Genomic DNA, 21,436 nt, shown 5'->3' on the forward strand with positions numbered 1-21,436 from the left:
ATCAAACACAAGGAAAGAATTTTTCTGATATAAAAATAAATAATACTGAGTTGACCTGTTTTGGTTTTTTTCTCCAAGATCAGGAAGCAGACAGTTTAACTTCATTATTTCCTCTTTTAAATCCTCTCTTGCTTTGTAAGTTAGACAATATTTCACATAAAGTATAACATTTATGTACTTGTTATTCATATGATTCACTTCTGAGTTTCATTATTACTATTATTATTAAAAGTGAAGTTTCATTCACTTTTTAGATTTAAACTCATATAAGAGTTTTTCAAATAAAATGTATGTTTGTATGGTCTCAGTATAATTGGAGATTAACAGAGAGGGGTGAGATACAATATTTTCCTGGTAAAAATCCATAGAATTTGCTATGACTTCTGTCCTCTAGCTTTATTTCACATTTTTAAACTTGAAACATGAAAAATAAGGATTGGCTTATTACATTGGCAAGGAAAAACAGGTATTCTTTATAAATACATTTACGTCATTCAAGTAAATAAATGTATTTAAAGGTTTTTGTCTCTGGTTTCAGCTATTTTTTGATTCGGAGCAGAATTTTTCGTACACAACATAGGAATGACCCTGAAGAAATGAGTTGGTCTTTTAACAAATGTATGCAAATGTTGGCAATATCCATTACTAATTTTTTTAATCTGTTCGTATAGGAAGCAATGAAGCTACAACAAGATATGAGGAAAAAGAGACAAGAAGTGCTAGAAAAACAAATAGAATGCCAGAAGGTAAGATAAGAACTCATTATTTGCTTGCTGGAAGATGGATACAATGGATTTTACAAAGATACCTTCATAGTAAAGTTTATAAAGGTTATTTATATTAAAATTTACTAAGCATGGTTTTACTTTCTTCTGTTTATTTTATAGATGCTAATATCTAAGCTAGAAAAGAACAAAAACATGAAACCAGAAGAGAGAGCAAACATAATGAAGACTCTAAAAGAGCTTGGAGAAAAGATTTCACAATTGAAAGATGAATTAAAAACATCTTCTGCAGTCTCCACACCATCTAAAGTAAAGACAAAAACAGAGGTATCTATTTGCATTTTCCATTCAGCATAGGGTTGTTGAACATCTGTTATGTGCTTGGCTCTTTGAAAGTACATTGGAAAAAAAAAAAAAAAAAGAAAGTACATTGGAGCCCTTAGGTAGCTAATAGTCTAATGGGGCGACAGAGTAACAATTTTTTTTAAATGTTCCTCTGTATGCTATGTACTCTCTTTGAAAGAGGTGCTAATACTCTCTTTGAACAAAGATTTTTTTTTTTTTAACTTCCTGAAGATGAAATTGCTAGAGTGATGGCAAAAAAAAAGTGTATTTTCCTGTTTCATGAATTGTTTTTCTAATATTATGGTATAGTGGAACCATCTCTTTTAATATTCAAAAGATACCATTGGCTTTAATATGGTAAAAATGTGGCATTCTGTTGAAAAAAAGAATCAGAATTTCTAGATCCACTTAAGTCTAATTTCATTAATTGCCATTTGTTTCCTTAGAGAGTACTTGCTCTGGAACCATATGCAGTGGTTCCATTATACTACAGCTCTTTAGGGAATTTTGGATTATTTTCTGGCCTTTTGATAACTTGGAATAATAAATTTATCAGATATATAGAATGCAAATTTTTATGTACATTATATATAATACATTTGAAATTGTGGCTCTCTCACCAGAGGGATGTAAAATATTTCATCAAAATTGCTTTGAAAAAATATTTTTATTGAAAATTTTCCTAATTATAGAAGCAGCATATACACATTTTAAAAGTTAATATTTGGGATCCCTGGGTGGCGCAGCGGTTTGGCGCCTGCCTTTGGCCCAGGGCGCGATCCTGGAGACCTGGGATCGAATCCCACGTCGGGCTCCTGGTGCATGGAGCCTGCTTCTCCCTCTGCCTATGTCTCTGCCTGCCTCTCTCTCTCTCTCTCTGTGTGTGTGACTGTCATAAATAAATAAAAAAAAATTAAAAAAAAAAAAAAAAGTTAATATTTGAAGGGAAAAAGTCTCTTCACAGTCATGCTATCTGAAGACATATAGGTTATCCCTCACACCCAAAAAAAGTGGCAGTAGTTGTAGGGTTCAAATCGGAAAGCAATTATGTGGCTATTATCTATTTGTACCATTAATGAGTATTACCTATGTAATTTATTTTGCCCGATTGTGTTTCATTTATGACTCTTTATTATTAGAAAATTATTCTCCCTCTTCTCAGTTGACTCTCCAAGGTCTGATTTTTAGGTCATCTGAAGCAGTAATACTGCTTATTATTTCTACTAATGTCAGTATACTCTCTTTGTATTTTTGCACAGTTAACCTTCCCTAAAACACTCAGGTTTATTGCATCCTCTTATTGTCATTTTGCCAAAAAAGATGTGTGTCATTACATAAGCATAATATTCTGAATAAGATCTTAGACGTTATCTAACAAATGCATTTTTTTTTCTTTTAATGAATACATTTTTACTCTTAATTTTTCCAAAGGCTCAGAAAGAACTATTAGATACTGAGCTGGATCTTCACAAGAGGCTATCCTCAGGAGAAGACACAACAGAGTTACGGAAAAAACTCAGTCAGTTACAGGTTGAGGTGAGAGTTAAGAGGAGTCCCTGACCCCACTACATTTAACATCTCAAATAAATACCTATATTCTTCCTGTCTTTTCTAGGGTTCAGTCTGACAGCATATATTATATTCTACCTTTTGTTGTTGTTCAGGCTGCACGATTAGGTATTTTACCGGTGGGTCGAGGAAAGACCATGTCCTCTCAAGGTCGAGGAAGAGGCAGAGGCCGTGGAGGAAGAGGAAGGGGCTCACTGAATCACATGGTGGTGGACCACCGCCCCAAAGCACTAACAGTTGGAGGATTCATTGAGGAGGAGAAAGATGAATTACTTCAACATTTCTCAGTAAGTTTTTAAAGTAGACAGATGCCAACTATATAAAAGCACTGTAGTCTGCATTTTCTGGCTGCATTCTGTATACATATTAAATGTTTTGTAGATTAGGAAATCAAGTTGTAAAAATTGGGAATTAGCAAATTCTTATTAATACATTTGAAGGTCAAGAAGCAGCGAAGGCTTTGTAATTCCATAACTCCACATAAATGCATTTCTATTGACAAGTTGTTCCAAAGCAAATATTTGAATTTTCTGTTTGTTTGTTTAAGGTTATTTCATGGTTTACCAGGTGTTTATAGTCAGTAAATAAAAATAATCTGGGATGAAGGCAGAATTCAAAGGAAGAATTTATTAGGATAAGAGACATGTATCGTTTTATTCTGTGTACAGTGGCAACCACTTTTAGATAAACATGCAAATTGAGATTTATTACAGATAACTGTCTTTAATTTGCTCCTTAAACAGAGTATATCCTCTTTCCACTCATTCATTCAGTAAGTACTGTTACTTGTGCTAGAGCATTTTCATACATGATCTCATTTAATCTTAAATAACTATATAAAGTGCATGTGAAATCCCATGTGTACCGATGAGAAAAACTAAAGTTTAAAACTTAGGGATGCGTAGGTGGCTAAGTGGTTGAGTGTCTGCCTTTGGTTCAAGTCGTGATTCCAGGGTCCTGGGATCGAGTCCTGTATCGGGCTCCCCATAGGGAGCTCCCTATGGAGAGCCTGCTTCTCCCTCTGCCTGTATCACTGCCTCTCTGTGTCTCTGAATAAATAAATAAAATCTTTAAATAAATTAAGTAAGTTTAAAACTTAAAAGTGAATCAACCAAGATCATACAGTTAGTAAATGGCAGAACCAAGACAAAAATACTCAGAGTTGACTGTTAACATCTGGGATCCTTACTCTTCAAACAACATTTTTGAGAGAAGATATTTTCAGCCCTATTTATTTTATCTTATTTTATATTTTTTTAGAGAGTGAGCAAATGAGTGTGAGTGGGGGATAGGGCAGAGGGAGAGAGAGAATCTCAAGCAGACTTCCATGTTCAGTGTGCAGTCCGATGCAGGGCTTGATCCCTCAACCCTAAGACCATGACCTGAGCTGAAATCAAGAGTTGGTTGCTCAACTGACTGAGAGGTACCCCCATTTTCAGCCCTATTAACCTGTTAAAGATGGTGAAGGAAATCTTAAAGAGCAAGACTTCCCTCTATGTTTTTTCTTTTCTTTTTTTTTTTCTATGTTTTTTTTCTTATTTAGTTTGATGCCCCTTAATCCTTTTTCACTTTGATGTTTAGAGAACTGTGGGTTGTTACAGTATCCAGATATGAGAGCTATGTTGGCTGTACTCTTGGGTGACCACTCAAGCCATTTTCTTTCACCAGTCTGACCACTATTACATATTTTTTTATAAAGTGGGAGATTAGCTTTAAAGTCACTTCCTTGAGGAGTAAAATATGGAGAGGAGCACCACATATGTGTAGGGTATTCTTGAGGCTGGGTGAATGTTGATTTTTGTCTTTTAATGTTGAGCATATAAAATTAATATCTGCTTGCCAAATAAGTTGGGCCTTTACACCTAGCCTCACTTCAGGTGAGGCAGTACTTGAAGCAGAATTGTGGTAAATTTGAATTTGCAGCAAGTTGTAGTTCCAACAACGAGGTCTTCTTTGTTAGGTAGGAGGCTGCATATTATATCCTGAGGGTCACTGAAGACTACATGTAGATGTTTTTAAGTTTTAGCCCACAACTCATGGTCACATGCATGTCTTCCCTTCTCATAAGTAGAATCATTGTGGAGCATCCAATAACCAATTTTCGTGGACATATATTTGATAAGTCTGAAATATGGCATCTGGTTTGTGGAAAGGGGCATGTCCCGACATTTGGGGAAGGAGCAAACAAAGCCAGTGCAGGTGAGGTAACTTCAGGGAAACATTGCCATCAGTTTTGATGGTGTTTTGTTATTTGTTTGTTTTGATAGAGTGCTGTTAGGCTAGAAATACACCTTAGTAACAGATGCTTGAGGCAGTGTAGTATGTTTTCTTTGAAAGAACTACAGAAATCTATGTGCCTAGACAGAATTGTAAATAGATTTAGCAAATGTAAAGGGTAACTCTTCCTTGAGGTGTTTTATATCCCACAAAGGAAGGCAAAGGTAAAATAGTTATTTTCATTATTCTTTTACTGTCCTTAATGATTGTGAATGAACCACGTCTGTATGAAAAGATGGTAAGATGGGTTTTAGTGAAGCTCTTTTGCAGTATGAGGACCTCATTCTGGTGTCCTCCAGTCTATTCTTGTATCCAGTAATCTTCTAAGAATTTATCATAAAGAAATTAATGGTTGTATGCAAATAAGAGCTGTAAGGATGCTAAGTATAGCACCCCGTGTAATAGTAAAAAGGGAACAATCTAAATGCTCGGTGGCATTTTGCTGCTATTGAAAACGTTTTTATTTTTTCATTTTTTATTTTTTTGAAAACGTTTTTAAAGAACAATGAGAAAATTCTCAGGATTGACCTTTAGGTTAAAAAAGATAGGATACAAGATTATACATAAACTTTGAATAAAAGTCCATTAAATTTTTGTTTCTGGGTTGACAGAATTCAAGTTGGATTTTCATGTTTTTCTTTGTGAAGACCTATTTTCTATGCCTTCCAAGTGAACCTATATTACTTTTTAGTCAGACTTTTCTTTTTTTAATGGAAGTTTTCTTTCTTTATTTGAGAGACAGAGAGAAAGCACAAACAAGGTGAGGAGCAGAGAGAGAAGCAGACTGCCCACTGAACAGGGAGGCTGATGTGGGACTTGATCCTGGGACCCTGGGACCATGTTCTAAGCTGGAGGCAGACGTCCAACGGACTGAGCCACCCAGGTGCCCCTAAGTCAGACTTTTTAACATCACATTTACGTTTAGGATGAAATATTAGTGGTTCTTTTTTTTTTTTTTTAAGATTTTATTTATTAGAGACCACGACAGAGAGTGCATACAAATGGGGGTGGAGGGGCAGAGGGAGAGGAAGAAACAGACTCCTCTGTGAACAGGGAGCCTGATGTTGGACTGGATCCCAGGACCCTGCGATCACGACTTGAGCCAAGGCACGTGCTTAACCTATTGAGCCACCCAGACGCCTCTCTCCTTTACCACGTTTAATAACCTTTTAAAAACATGAAAACCATTCTTAGCTCACAGGCCATCAAAAACAAGGTGCTGGGCCACATTTAGCCTCATGACTGTAGTTTGCAAAGATCCCTGGTATGTGATATCGTATTACTTTATATGTTAAGTAGTTAAGTTAAAAAATATGAAATAGTATTATATAGCATATAAATAGAATTTTAGGGATCCCTGGGTGGCGCAGCGGTTTATCGGCTGCCTTTGGCCCAGGGCGCGATCCTGGAGACCCAGGATCAAGTCCCACGTCGGGCTTCCGGTGCATGGAGCCTGCTTCTCCCTCTGCCTATGTCTCTGCCCCTCTCTCTCTCTCTCTCTCTGTGTGTGTGTATGTGTGTGTGTGACTATCATAAATAAATAAAAATTTAAAAAATTTAAAAAATTTAAAAAAAATAGAATTTTATGTATTTTAAGGGTAAAATCAATGAGTCTGGAAAGAACTTTTTTAAAGAAAGAGTTCTTATATATATCTTTCATTTGACAGAGATCTGAGGATATTAAAGACCTTTATGAAGAATTCCCTCTAAGTATTTAATATTAAACTTTAGGTCAGAAGATGAAAGTTTTAAGTCCTAGAGCCTTGCTTGAGGGCACAGACAGGACAAGAGCTAAGGTACATTCCTTTGCCCCTGATTAAAGAGAGGTTTGTTGAGTTTCAACAGAAGAGTTACTTATACTAAATGTTGGGAATACTTGAACTGCCCTTAGGCATTTTCAAATAGTATGCATTAATCAACTACAAGATTTTTGAACTGTGGTAGTGTGTTTTAGCTACTGGACTCAATGATAGAAGGTGGAACTTTTTTTTCTTCTTCCTGATTAGATTATGAAAGTAATCATGCTTCTCAGGATGTGTTTGGCTGCAAGTAAAACATGAATAACTTGGGAAATGTGAACATTTATTTTCTTTCAAGAAATCTACAAATAGGGAAATTTTACTTTTAATTCAGAAACTCAGACACACAACACCTTTTTATGTTTCTTCTGGTATTTTACTACTAGTACGTTGTTGGCTTTTGTTCTTAGGCCTGTTTCTTCATGGTGTGACACCAGGATGTCTGCATCAACCACAAATGTCGTGGCCTCTAAAAAGAATATCCAAAGGCAAAAAAGAACACTACTTTCTTATGACATTTTAAAAAAAATTATGAGCTAACTTTCCTAGAAAGTATCCCTGCCTCTACCCTACCTCACCCCTGACATGTAGCACTCTCATTCAGCACATGTGCCCTCATGTGTCTTAGTCAGAATTGTCACTTACCCATTTATAAAGTAGTCTCTGTTGAGGAAATTGTTCCCATGATTGAATTAAATCAGTCATGGTTCCATAAGCCAATTGTCCAATCGTGAAAACCAAGGTCAGTTAGAATGGAAAGAGATTAAGTAGTTGTTGATTTAGACAACTAAGACAATGTGTTTTTCTTTTATGTTTTTACTTAAATTCCAGTTACTTAACATACAGTGTAATACTAGTTTTAAGTAATTCAACACTTCCATACCACCCAGTGGTAATCACCACAAGTGCCTACCTTTATTCCCATCACTGCTTCACCCATCCCCCACCTACCTCCCTTCTGGTAATTGTCTCTGTAGTTATGAGTCTGTCTCTTGGTTTACCTCACTTTTTTTTTCCTTTGCCCTTTTGTTTTGTTTCCCAAGTTCCACGTATGAGTAAAGTCATATGGTATTTGTCTTCCTCTGACTTATTTTGCTAAGCACAGTACAGTACTCTGTAGTTCTATCCATGTCATTGCAAATGGCAAGATTTCATTCTTTTTTAAAGCTAAATAATATTCCTTTTCTCTCTTTGTGTGTGTGTATACACCACATCTTTATACATTCATCAGTAGATGGACACTTGGGCTGTTTCTATAATTTGGCTATTGTAAATAATGCTGCTATGGATGTCAGAGGCTATGTATCCCTTTGAATTAGTATTTTTGTATTCTTTGGTTAAATACCCAGTAGTGTGCTTGCTAGATCATAGGGTAATTCTCTTTTGTAGGGGCAGAGGTGTAGTTATATTTTTAACTTTGTGGGGGAACCTCCATACTTACTGCCCCAGTGTGCATTTCCTCCAGTAGTGCAAGAGGCTTCCTCTTTTACCACATCCTTGCCAATACCTGTTGTTTCTTGTATTGATTTTAGCCATTTTGACAGGTATAAAGTTACATTTCATTATAGTTTTGATGTGCATTTCCCTGATAAGTAATGGTGAGCATCTTTTTGTGTGTCTGTTGGCCATTTGGATGTCTCTTTGGAGAAAAGTCCGTTATGTCTTTTGCCCATTTTTAAATTGGATTATTTGTTCTGGGGTGTGTGTGTGTATTAAATTTTATAAGTTCTTTATGTATTTTGGATGCTAACCCTTTATTGAATATGTCATTTGCAAATATCTTCAGGTTGCCTTTTAGCTATGTTGATTGTTTCCTTCGTTGTGCAGAGGCTTTTTATTTTGGTGTAGTCCCTGTAGGTTATATTTTTGCTGTTTTTCCTTGCCTTGGGAGACCTATCTAGAAAACATTGCTACAGCTGATATCAGAGAAATTGCTGCGTCTGCTCTCCTCCAGGATTTTTACGTTTTCAGGTCTCACATTTAGGTCTTTAATCCATTTTGAGTTTATTTATGTTTTTGGTGAAAGAGTGGTTTCGTTTCATTCTTTTGCAAAACAGTGTCTTCCGTGATTATTCATTGAAGAAAACTTGGAAAATATTCAGTTACAGAAAAAAGAAAATTTTAAGTACCTAGATTCTTTTGAAAGGAATTAGTTTTTATTTTCTTAAAAGTTACATGTGTACGTCATTTGAAGACTCAAATGAACTTAACATTCACAGAATTGTTAAACATTCTCCTACTCTATTTCTCACCATTTTATATTCTTCAAGGATGTCTACTTTTAAAATCTTTTAGCTGTTTTTTTTTTCTTCTTCTTCTTCTTCTTCTTTTTTTTTTTAAGATTTTATTTATTTATTCATGAGAGACACTGGCAGAGGGAGAAGCAGGCTCCATGCAGGGAGCCGGACGTGGAACTTGATCCTGGGATCCCAGGATCACGCCCTGGATCGAAGGCAGGCGCTCAACCGCTGAGCCACCCAGGGATCCCCTATTTTTTTCATTTTTAAATAATAAGATTTTACTGTTACTTCTTGATTTTTTTTTTTTTTTTAATTGTAAGCATTGTATATTGACAATCCTTTTGCTTTTTTAGCTCCCCAGTTTTTTGGCTTTGTTGTATTCTCTTTTCTTATGTATTTATGCCTTTACAAAATATCATTGCATACTCTGGATGCAATGTAGTCTGCAGCCAGAGAGCATTTTGAGTCTTAAGTGAGAAGTGTAGAAGTCAGTTTCTGTACCCTCAAAAATATGTATGATATTCATTGAAATTTTTGTGTTCTTACTGGCAAGAACCTCTAATTTGTCGGCTCCTTCATTCCTGGAACTTCATATAAGACAATGGATTACTTCTGCTGTAAATACTAAAGATTTCTCACATTTGGTTAGCTTTTCCTTATAGTTGTCTACATAGGGATTTTACTTTCTCCCATCTTCCACGTGTGTGGAAATGTATTTGAGAGTTTTACTGTATAAGAAAGTGATAACTTAATTGTTTGACAAGTAATGTGCCTTTGTGTTTGCCAGAACAGAAGTTACTCGTTCTCTGGATTTAACATTCAGAGAAAATTTTCTGAATAGCACTTTGTGTTTGCCCTTCTTTAGATTGTTTAAAAATTTTTTTAGTAATGGTAGCTTTTTGTGAACTACTGATATTTACTACGACTTGGCAGCTAGAGTGTTTCCACTCTAATATATATCTTACTGGATTTGGCGATTTTGAGTGGAATAATTTGTTATGCAGGACAGTCCTGTACATGTCAATACCTTTAGCACTCCTGTTAAATGCCAGAAAGTGCTCTTCAATCTTGTGACAACCCAACATGCCCCCAGAGTAATCTTACTGTCATTATATGTTTATATGTTAAGTATTTAGGGATCCCTGGGTGGCGCAGCGGTTTAGCGCCTGCCTTTGGCCCAGGGCACGATCCTGGAGACCCAGGATCGAATCCCACGTCGGGCTCCCGGTGCATGGAGCCTGCTTCTCCCTCTGCCTGTGTCTCTGCCTCTCTCTCTCTCTCTGTGTGACTATCATAAATAAAAAATTTAAAAAAAAATATGTTATATGTTAAGTATTTAACATTGGTTTTATAACCCTTTTTTTTACATTGGTTGTAAGAGTGAGATGATTAGATCAAAGGCATACATATTTAAAATTGGGGGACAGCTTGCCGAATAACCCTCCAGGAATGTTATACTAAACTTGTGACAGTGGATAAGAGCACATTTTTGCCTGTATCTTCAATAGCACTTGAGTTTTGTTTTTTCATATTTGCTAGTCAGGTGACTGATGAATGATGACTGACAGAATTGGCATTAGTTTCTGATCTGGGAAAATGGTTGGGCTAGATAAATTTCTGAGTAACTTGTGCCTTTTAGGTTCCAAGTACTTTTCTGGGTTACTGGATATAACTTCATTGATTTTCTCATATTCACATATATGTTGGTATATATTATTTTATTTGAATTACCTTATTATATTTTGAGGGGCAGCACACATGTACAAAGTGTAGAAGAAATGAAAGTATATGCAGTGAAAACTAAGGTTTCCTTCTATACCCAGTCACTTCGTTTCACTTGCCATTTATTGTTATCTGTTTCTTATGTATCTTCTCAAAGATAATCTTTCTGTATATATGTGTTATTTTGTCTCTAACACAAATGGTGGTATGATACACAGTACTCTTTTGTATGTGTACTTTTCATTTAATATGTATTAGAATGTTATTAGAGATTATGCTATTTTGGTACACTTGGTGTTGCCCTGTTCTTTTTAATGGCTGCATGGTATTTCATTGCATAGATGTACCACACTGGATTTAAATAGTCCTGTAGTGATGGACATCTAATTATTCCCTAGTATTTCATTATCTCATGCCATATTTTAGACATGTGTGTTAGATAATATATATAGGGGTATAGAAAAATTATGTATTTTAATAGCTGTGTGGTATTTTAGAGGCCAGATTTAAATTTGTTAAAGTACTTTTTAATAAAAAAATGAGGGGATCTCTGGGTGGCGCAGCGGTTTGGCGCCTGCCTTTGGCCCAGGGTGCAATCCTGGAGACCCGGGATCGAATCCCACGTCGGGCTCCCGGTGCATGGAGCCTGCTTCTCCCTCTGCCTGTGTCTTTGCCTCTTTCTCTCTCTCTGTGTGACTATCATAAAAAAATAAAATAAAATATTAAAAAAAATGAGTACATGCAAATGGTTAAAAATATGGTTAATAAGAAGTAAGGATCTTCCCTCTTCTTGATCTGTGTCCTCTTAAAAGGTAGTATTCTTAGATATCCTTATAGAAAAAATTATGAATATAAAAATCCATACACAAAGTCTCTAACTTAAAAAAATTTACTAGAGTGGGTTTATAAATACAGAGCTGCATTTCAGGCCTTGCTTCATTAACATAAATAGCTATTTGGTGTTTTCTTAAAATTATAAGGATAATACTCAAAGTATTTACTGGGGGGTCATCCCTGGGTGGCGCAGCGGTTTGGCGCCTGCCTTTGGCCCAGGGCGCGATCCTGGAGACCCGGGATTGAATCCCACGTCGGGCTCCCGGTGCATGGAGCCTGCTTCTCCCTCTGCCTGTGTCTCTGCCTCTCTCTCTCTCTCTCTCTGTGACTATCATAAATAAATAAAAATTTTAAAAAAAATAAAAAAAATATTTACTGGGGGATCCCTGGGTGGCTCAGCGGTTTTAACGCCTGCCTTCAGCCCAGGGTGTGATCCTGGGGTCCTGGGATTGAGTCCCACATGGGGCTCCCTGCATGGAGCCTGCTTCTCCCTCTCCCTCTCCCTCTCCCTCTCCCTCTCCCTCTCCCTCTCCCTCTGCCTGTGCCTCTGCCTCTCTCTCTCTCTCTCTCTCTCATGAATAGATAAATAAATAAAATATTTTTAAAAAATAAAGTATTTACTGAAGCAAATGATATGTAACAGAAGCATATATAGTTTAATGATTTATTGAAGGTAACCTTCCATATTCCTACCTATTCAAGAAAAAGAATATTCACAGCTGCCCAAAAGTCCATTCTGCCCCTTTCCAGTCACTGTTTTCTCCTTAGAAAAGTGACCATTATCCTTACTTTATGATAATTACCTCCTTGCTTTTGTTACACAGTTGATCCTCCCTATTCATGGGTTTTGTATTTGCACATTAACCTATCTAGTAAAATTATTTGTAAGATCAAAAATTCGACGGTCAAGGTACTTCTGTGGTCATTTTCAGACTTTGGCAGAGCTGTGAAAATGAGTTCCGGATGCACGCGTTCACAGCTGAAATCAAATAAGGTGACACTCTGCCTTGTTTCATCTCTCATACTGTAAAAAGCTGTCCTTTTGCAGTCTATTTGATACCCCATTTTTCCTCATTTTTGTGTTTTTCATTGGTGATTTGACTATTTGAAATGCTTTCCCAAGTATAATTCTCAAGTGCTATGTCAAAAGTTCAAGAAGGCTATGATGTGCCTTATAGTAAAAATAGGTGTGTTATGTAAGCTTTTTCAGGCATGAGTGCTTTTGGCTATGAGTTTAATCTCAGTGAATCAACAGTATATTTTAAAAATAAGGTGTCTTTAAACATAAAAACAAGGTTTTGTATTGATTAGTTGAATGTTTTGACCAGAGGCTCATAGGAACCTGACCCTCTCTTTGCCTTAGGAACAGTGGTTTGGTATTTACTAATTCAGTGCTTGCAATCAGCTTCATGCAACTAGGGCAAATAGAATCAACTCTAGTTTTATCACCTAAATGTGCTTTCCTAAAGATGACAATATTATTATTCTGCCTATTTTAAACATTTATATGAATGGAACTACACAGTCTATATTCTTTTGTGGGTTTTTTTTTTCTTTAAAATTATGTTTCTTTCATATCACCTGTAACAGTAGTTTTCCATTTTTATTCCTCTATAATTTTCAGTTGTGTAAATAAAACACAATTTATTCCTTAGTTCTCTTGTGGTGGATAAGTATTTGGGTATTTTCACTTTATGAACATTATTGATAGGAGTATTCTTTTAGATCTTTCAGTGTATATGTGTACAGAGTTTTGTTGGATATGTGTGGAAGTATTGAGTGAACTACATCAATTTCATTAATGTAGAGCCCTGTCAATAGTGTGTGAAAATTCTTGTCTTAGTATTATTAAAATATATCTTTATTCTAATCATTCATCTTGTTTATTGTTGTAGATTAGATTGTGGGAGTTATATATTCTTAATTTCTGACTGCATACAAATTAAATTTCTAATTCTTCCTTCAGTAATTTATGTGCAGTACATATTAATGCTCTAAAATTCCTTCTGGAGGACAGAACTGCTACCATCTTTGGAGGGCAACCCAGTAAATATAGGTTAAAAAATCTCCATCACTCTCTGTTTATAAAAACTGACAGATCTTTTTTAAAATTTCAAATAACAAAGTCTAAGGATCTAACATATTACATGGTGACTGTAGTTGAAAACACTGTATTATATAATTGAAGTTTGCTAAGAGAGTAGAACTCAAATACTCTCACCAGAAAAAAGTTAAATAGGTGAGGTGAAGAATGTGTTGTTAATGAACTGGATAGGGAAAATCTTTCCACTCTGCATCTGTGTATCAGATCATTCTGTTTACACTTATCCTACAGTTATCCTACAGTTACAGATATCCTAGTTTTGTCAGTTTTATCTCAGTAATGCTGGAAAGAATTGAGATAATACTGAAGTGAATGAACAGTGAAAAGGTCTTTGTCTAATTGGGCTATGTACTATGTTAAAAGAATAAGGGCAAAAGATGTGTACTACACAAATTACCAGATTTTTCTCTGGATTTAATGAGATCTAATTGACATACAACATTGTATTAGTTTAAGGTATACAACATAATGCTTTGATATATGTACTTATAGTGAAAGGATTACTAAAATAAGTGCAGTTAACATTTGTCACCTCACATAGAATTCTTTTTTTCCTTGTGATGAGATCTACTCTCTTAGCAACCAACTGATTTTTAAAAGATGGTAAATGTATATTTGAATGGAACCATTTTGATATATCAGTTTAGTGTGTCTCGTAAGTTAAAATACTTGGTATCAGGTTATAAAGATGTAGCCCCCACAGGGATAGTAGAGTTTTTACTTAGATCACAGACTGATATCTATGCAGATAGTACTTGACTGATGATGGATCTGGCTTAACATACATTCTAAACATGCAGTGATCTGAGTGTTCTTTGGAAACATTTGGCAAATGCTTACTGACACTTAACATTTTCCTAGAAAAACTAGAGTGAATCCCCCCCCCCCCCCCCCCGTATTTAAAAGAACCTTTTCTATTGTATTTTTCAGGATTGAACCCAGAATTGGGAATATTCTGCAGTCTAGCATCATTGATAGAAAAGCTGTAGGAATGACTGAGCTTTCACTTTAATGAAACTTTGGGTCCCTATCCTTTTGTCTCTTTTGCTTTGTGTTTAAAATATTTACTTTCTCTTAATGAAATTTCTTGGGAAAGAAGAAATTGGATGGTAGTGCCAAGAAATACATTTGAAACTGAGCACTTTTACCTTGAGTTAGGAGAGTAGGTGTTTTAACATTTGTTGAATGCATAGAATGGCTAAATACTTGTCCTTGTTGTATGGCATTTCAGAAGAGGAAATGGGAATAGTTTTTATCAACTATGGGTAAGGCTCTCTGAGATGCTGTGACATCATTAGGCATTTAAAAAAACTATACTTTTAGGTTTTCAGTTTATGTAAATTATCAAAGCTAAAGGCCACTAATCATGTTAAGATAATATTTGTTGTTTTCATCATGACTTTTGTAAGTGGAGTGGCAGTATAATTTATCATCTAAACCAAGACAAATTCTAAAGTTAACATGACATAAATACAAGTCATAGACTACCTGGGCAAAATAATACATGTGATTCTTTAATTAAAAGGGACTTCAGAGTTGCTGGGGTGGGGGGCGGGGGGCAGAGGATGGGTTAATAGGCTGATGGGAATTAAGGAGGGCACGTGCTATAATGAGCACTGGGTGTTATATGCAATGGATGAATAACTGAACTATACACCTGAAACTAATGATACACTCTATGTTAACTAATTGAATTTAAGTAAGTTAAAAAGGTGGGGGAGGCTTTAGTTTTTATGGCTGTTACTGGAGATTGTGTATAGATCCACTTTAACATTTTCCTCCCCAAGTCATTACACTTTTTAAGTAGAATACAATTTGAATTCAGACTTCTGTGTTTTTCTAAAATCTATTCCAGACTGCAAACCAAGGGTCAAAATTCAAAGACCGTCGGCTACAAATATCATGGCACAAGGCCAAGGTGCCTTCTGTATCCACTGAGACTGAGGAAGAAGAAGTCAAGGAGGAGGTAAATTTAATGATTGAAAATAAATACTGAATTAGTTTCTCAGCTAGTATTTTTCTTAACATTAAATAAAATTCCTTTTAAAATATTCTTTCATAACATGCAGTAACTTAAGACTAGTTACAAGCTTACTAAAGAATCAGAATACTTGTAGACATAAAAAGCTCTTTGGGGAGGATATTTTCTGGCATAGGAGAGAATTCTTTTTTCTTTTTTTGCATTTATTTTGGCTTAATTTGAGCTCTAGAAATTTTTATTCTGGTGAGGACATGGATTACATGAATGAATTACATTTTAGCTGGTTGTTTTAGCTTTTGTTTATTCATGTTCCATAAGTAATAGATGTAGAGTTTCTTATTTTAATACCTTCTGTGTGCAGTTAATTAAAATGAGAATAAGGAAGTAGGACATAAAAGGGAAAAAATAGGAAAACCAAGAACTATAATAGAACCACTGAATGATGAAACTCTTAAAATACATGAAAAATAATTTTGCTTCTTTACTCCTTTTTTTTTTTTAAGATTTTATTTATTCATGAGAGAGACAGAGAGAGAGAGGCAGAGACACAGGCAGAGAGAGAAGCAGGCTCTGTGCAGGGAGCCTGATGTGGGACTCTTCCAGGCTCTCCAGGATCATGCTCTGGGCCAAAGGCGGCACTAAACTGCTGAGCCACCTGGGCTGCCCTTCACTCCTATTTCTAATTTGTTTATTTAAATGGGCACGTAGCGAACATTGTGAGTTTTCTTGATTCATTGTAATTTTGGCTTTAAAAAATGTTAAAAAGGGCAGCCCCGGTGGCTCAGTGGTTTAGCGCCGCCTTCAGCCCAGGGCATGATCCTGGAGACCGGGGATCAAGTCCCATGTCAGGCTCCCTGCATGGAGCTTGCTTCTCCCTCTCTCTCTCTCTGTCTGTCTCTCATGAATAAATAAATAAAATTTTAAAAAATAAATAAAAGATGTTAGTATATAAGGATGGAAATTTTGGCATCATTGGGAAATTGGTATGTTCTCCATCATAGATAATTGGTTATTGAAAGAAAGGTTTAGGAACTTGATCATTTATTTTCCTTCTTTTTAAGTTAATGGAATAAAATGAATTTAAATGTATTTAATTTTATTAATAAACTGATTTTATCAAAAACATTTCATAGATTTTTTTCATTTTTCCTACTAAACATTCATATATTATTTTCTTTATTTTCCTGATGATATTAGAATGGAAATCTATTAAAACTAGTGAAATTAGCAAGAGGAGGAGAATATGTATATTAAAAAACTTTTATGGGTGTTTTTGTCCTGAAGGATACTCTCTGAGTACATCACTTGTAAATTCAGCCTGGGTTTTGTATACTAATCTATTTGTCCTTTTTGCCTAATAACTTACCTTTCTTATACCACTAAGCAGATTTTACTCTCTCTTTCTTTAGGAAACAGAAACCTCAGATTTGTTTTTGCATGATGATGATGATGAAGATGAAGATGAATATGAATCTCGTTCATGGCGAAGATGAAATCTGATGCGAGCTGTATAGTTTTTAGGAATATTGTTTAGAAGAACAACTTTTTAAAATTATTTAAAGAAGTCAATGAGCCAAAAATTTTTTTTATTTTTCTTTTCCACACAGTAGGTTTAAGGACAGCAAGTTTGCTATTTAAACACATCTCATAACTGTTCATGATATTAAAGCACCAAAGGCCTAGTGACTTTTACACAGTTGTGAAGATCCACAGGAATGATACGGATAATCTCTAGAGCCTTACTTTCCACACCACCTGTTTTGTTGCTATTGGTGTTGGATTATGATGTAAATGACAGGGTGTTCAGAAATTTTATTTTGGATTATAATCTGCTGATAAAATTTCATTAAATGTCAAAATCGCCTGGAATCTCTTAACTCTCAGCTATTATGAATGGGTCCGCCAGACAGAAGGAGATGTTTGTAATTAAAATACCCTTTTGCTTTCAAGACTTGTCTTGGAAGAAGAAAAGTAAATTTATTTTAATTTTTTTTACAGTGGAGGAGCCCAGTTTGTATTCAATCTAAATTTTTGATGGGGGGTGGGGTGTTTATGTGCAGTACAAGGACTATTTTAGTGTAAATCATAACAAACTCTGTATTCTTAAATTCTATAAGGCAATGGTAGCTAGCTCCATGGTGTTTCCATTCTGTCATTATATTAACTGTCCTGGACTTAATGCTACTGATCCTTAGTTTGCTTTGAAATTAGTGAGTATTGGTTCAGTTGGTCCTCTTTAAAAATATTTTCAATGTAAAAGGCTTTCACCTCTTGCCCCTTCTTCTTGTCCCCACTTACTCCTGCCTTTTTATTAATAGCCCCAACTTACCCACTGCTGAGATAAAGGATTCTTTTGGCCCTCCAAAAGTCAGTCCCCAATAAAAAGTTTAAACCAGCACCTTGATAAATAAGTGATGTTTTGATGAGAATAATGGAAGGTTTGCGGGGAAGAGAGAGTCACCAGCTTTTCTTTTTTCTTTTTGACGCTTCAGTTTAGTTAATAGTTATATAAAAAGGGTTAAAAAGTGTCTGAAATTCTTTTCCTAAATTTAAACCATGATGGTGAGGTGACTGGGGATAGGGTGGGAGTGGGGTTGGGTGGGGTAGGGGAATGGGGATGGGATGCTAGTAATAAATGGGAGTCATAACTTGACTTTGATCAGATGACTTTATATTTTCATAATTTTGTAGCTTGTTGCTATCCATAAACATATGCATCCTTCAATAGGCAGTTTCCTTCACTGTGTGCATTTTTACTGTACACTGTATAGAGTAGAGTATCTGTTAAGTAAAATATATATGTAAATTTATGTCCTTGTGTTCTGAATGTTAGATGGAAAAGCAGAGGAGCAACACTACACTGTATTGACCCCTGGGAAAATAAAATGATTAATGTACATAGGATGTCACTTTTTCAAGGATATATACATCTATGTTTTTATATATGTGTGGTGTGAAAATTTGAAACTTCCTGTTGGCTTCAGAAGGTTCTTGGTGATCACTATGTCAAGGATTTTGTTTCCTGAGGTAAAGGCTGTTTCTCAAAATAGAAACTGTTCGCTAAGAAACCTAAAACCATCAGGACTCTAGATTTACTTAGCTGTAAGAAGTTAAATCCCACGTTCTGATTATCTTTTTTCTCTTCCACTTATTTTCCTGGAATGATGTATCAAACCAGGATCATTTTTAAGTTCATGTAATTCTCCCTTCACAATAATAAGGACTTCCTTTTTCTAGGTTATTATTATATTTCTGATAACACTGAAGCTAAAATAAGCTCATAAAAGAAGGAAAACCTTACAAGGGGGTACCCAGAATAAGCAATCTTGCTCCTTCCTCCATCATCTCTAATGAAATTTTGATGTCTGTGGCTCAGTCGGTATATATTTTGAAAGATTCATTGTGGTGAATATTTTGAGTCCTGACAGTTTAAACGTGATAGAGGGAACAAAGGATTTATATATTTTTTGTACAAAGTTTTTTCTTAAACTGTATAATTTTGTAAATAATTTGTTTGGTTTTTTTGTGTACTAAAACTACCAGCGTATAGATTTCAATAAGAATTGTTGTATTTTTGTATTTGGAAACTGAAAATTACAGTAAATTAATGGAGCTGTAAGAGAAAATTTTCAGTAGACAGTTCAGAATGAGATTCCTTTTCATATGATTTTTTAACTTCAAAATTGACATCATATTACTCTCCGTATAGAGAGAGAGAGGAAGATTTATTTGACTTTTTAGTTACTGGGGGAGAGAGGATGAAAGAAAAGGGTGTTCAAGGAAAGAATAGACAGACACTGTTTCCAGGAAGATTGAGGCCCTTTCTATAAAATACAGTTTTCAATACACCTTAAAATTGGACTAAAATAATTTTAAAATGTCCTAAGATTTCTATAACATGTTTGATTCTCCAAAGTGAATTCCAAAAAGAGGTTAAATATAATACTAGAAAATTTGGTTAAGGTTAGCATAAAACTGTTGAATGTATATAATTTTTTTCCTTTAGGATTTTTTTACCCCCACCCTCAAATCCCCAAGCTTTAGAATTTCTCTTTAAAGGGGGTAACTACCATGACTTGTTTTCCTGGCATCTTCCCTTAGAGAAATAACATACTCCTTCTGAGGCAAATTTTGTTCTTTTTAATGAGTATGACATCTAAGAAGCTGATGAGCAATAACAGCCACCGGTCCGGTCTGGCTACTAGCTTAGTCTGGTTGGCTAGTGGATTGCTACCCAGGCTTAATAAGGTAACTCTAGGGAATGCAGTTTCCTTCACTTTCTTCATGTTTATCGGGAAGACATTGTTACCAGCTAAGATGGTAAATTGGGAAACAGTCTTGTTAAGGTAGGTCCGTGGTGATGGATCATTATTTCAAAAAGAAGAAAAAAATCATGTGAAAAGGAATAGTGGTTCCTCTTGATGTATAGTATGCCTGTATTATAGTTTTTACAAAATTGTGAACTTGTGTAATAGTATAATAGGAGATATTGTTGAATTTCTAACTGTTTATACATTTAAATTCATATCTGTAATGTTTGTTTTACCGATTACAATCTGAATTTCTAAGAAGCATGTTGACTTTTGCAATAAAGATGCAATATGGAATGGTTCACAATTGGAAAAAAAAAAAGAAAAAAGATAAAAGTATTACAAATTTAAAATTGGAAAATTTATGAACCATTCCAAAAATTCTAACAATCACCAAAAGAGCTGTAATTCTGGCTTGTTCTGGAAAGAAAGAAAATGTGTGTGTATGCTTGTTTGTATGTGAGAACGAGTGAGCAGTGGATATGATGCCTGTGTGCTCATGTTGGGTTTCACGTACATGAGAGAATGCACTCAATGTGAATTTGGGTACCAAAGTCTTGGCTATTCAAAATTCAATGAATTCAGGAAGATGTAATGAACAAGGCGGTCTTAAAAATGAATGAGAAAGGTATTGAAGCGTTAGCTGTAAGTAACCTTGGATAGCCATATTTTGTACGTGGATGGGTCTTGGTGTCCCAAATACAAAAGCACAAACAATTTTATGAAAACAACTACTTAATGTTACCTCGAGATTATTCAGTATGACTACCAATGAATAGGAGGGATATTTTCCTTAAGTCGAATAGAGAAAAGGGAAAGAACACCTTAAAGAGAAGACCTAAAGATAGGGCAGCCCTAATTGTGATGAGTATTTTTGTAAGGAATAACAGGCGAAGGAAGCGATGTTTAATAACCCTGATGACTGGATGTTGATGAGAAAAGGAGGTCTATCACTTGGACTTATTTTCTCATTTTAAAAATTGCTTTTCTTATCATTATAAAATTCCCTTTCAAATCATTAGGCATTGTCTATGAAGAATTCTTTAAATCTCAGCTTCTCTGGGAAAATACTAAAAAATGGGAAGAATTCCATTTTCATTATTTTCAAATAAATTTTATCTGTATTTTATGAATTAAGTAAATGGCAAGGTCTGTGTGACCATTTGTTTTGAATAACTTACATCATGCTTATAATAAATTAGTTCCTGGATGTTTGGAGGGGGCCAAGCATACTTCTAAACGGAGTTATATCTGTTTAATGGTAACAAGGCAAATATTTTGCTACAGTGGAGCTCTCATTGGCAAATTACTGGTTTTATGTGATTTTATTTTTATTTATTTATTTATTTATTTATTTATTTATTTATTTATTTTACTGATTTTGAAAATGTCAATTTTCTAAAGCCAAGGATAAATTTTGAATCACAAGTTCCAGTGTACTGTCAAGCCTGGATCTAATTATGTTACTGGAAACTCAAGGTGTGATTGTCAACATGTGGGATCATTTTAGATGAGAGTCAGGATTGCTCT

The 21,436-nt window shown here is 35.1% G+C and overlaps 1 protein-coding gene across 4 annotated transcripts in view; it reads left to right on the plus strand.

The window, feature by feature from the left end:
• The window catches only part of RBM27 (RNA binding motif protein 27), a 74,874-nt gene extending 54,569 nt beyond the window's left edge, over positions 1 to 20,305 (plus strand). For all 4 annotated transcript variants that reach the window (XM_038530519.1, XM_038530520.1, XM_038530522.1 and 1 more), the window contains 6 exons: positions 672 to 746; positions 888 to 1,052; positions 2,502 to 2,606; positions 2,735 to 2,926; positions 15,471 to 15,581; positions 17,006 to 20,305. In XM_038530519.1, the coding sequence (XP_038386447.1) occupies positions 672 to 746; positions 888 to 1,052; positions 2,502 to 2,606; positions 2,735 to 2,926; positions 15,471 to 15,581; positions 17,006 to 17,089 (732 nt within the window). In that variant the 3' untranslated portion in view covers positions 17,090 to 20,305. The remainder of the gene's footprint in view (positions 1 to 671; positions 747 to 887; positions 1,053 to 2,501; positions 2,607 to 2,734; positions 2,927 to 15,470; positions 15,582 to 17,005) is intronic.
• Positions 20,306 to 21,436: the final 1,131 nt, after the last annotated feature.

Source organism: Canis lupus, chromosome 2 (genome assembly GCF_011100685.1).
Source record: "Canis lupus familiaris isolate Mischka breed German Shepherd chromosome 2, alternate assembly UU_Cfam_GSD_1.0, whole genome shotgun sequence".
NCBI lineage: Eukaryota > Metazoa > Chordata > Mammalia > Carnivora > Canidae > Canis > Canis lupus.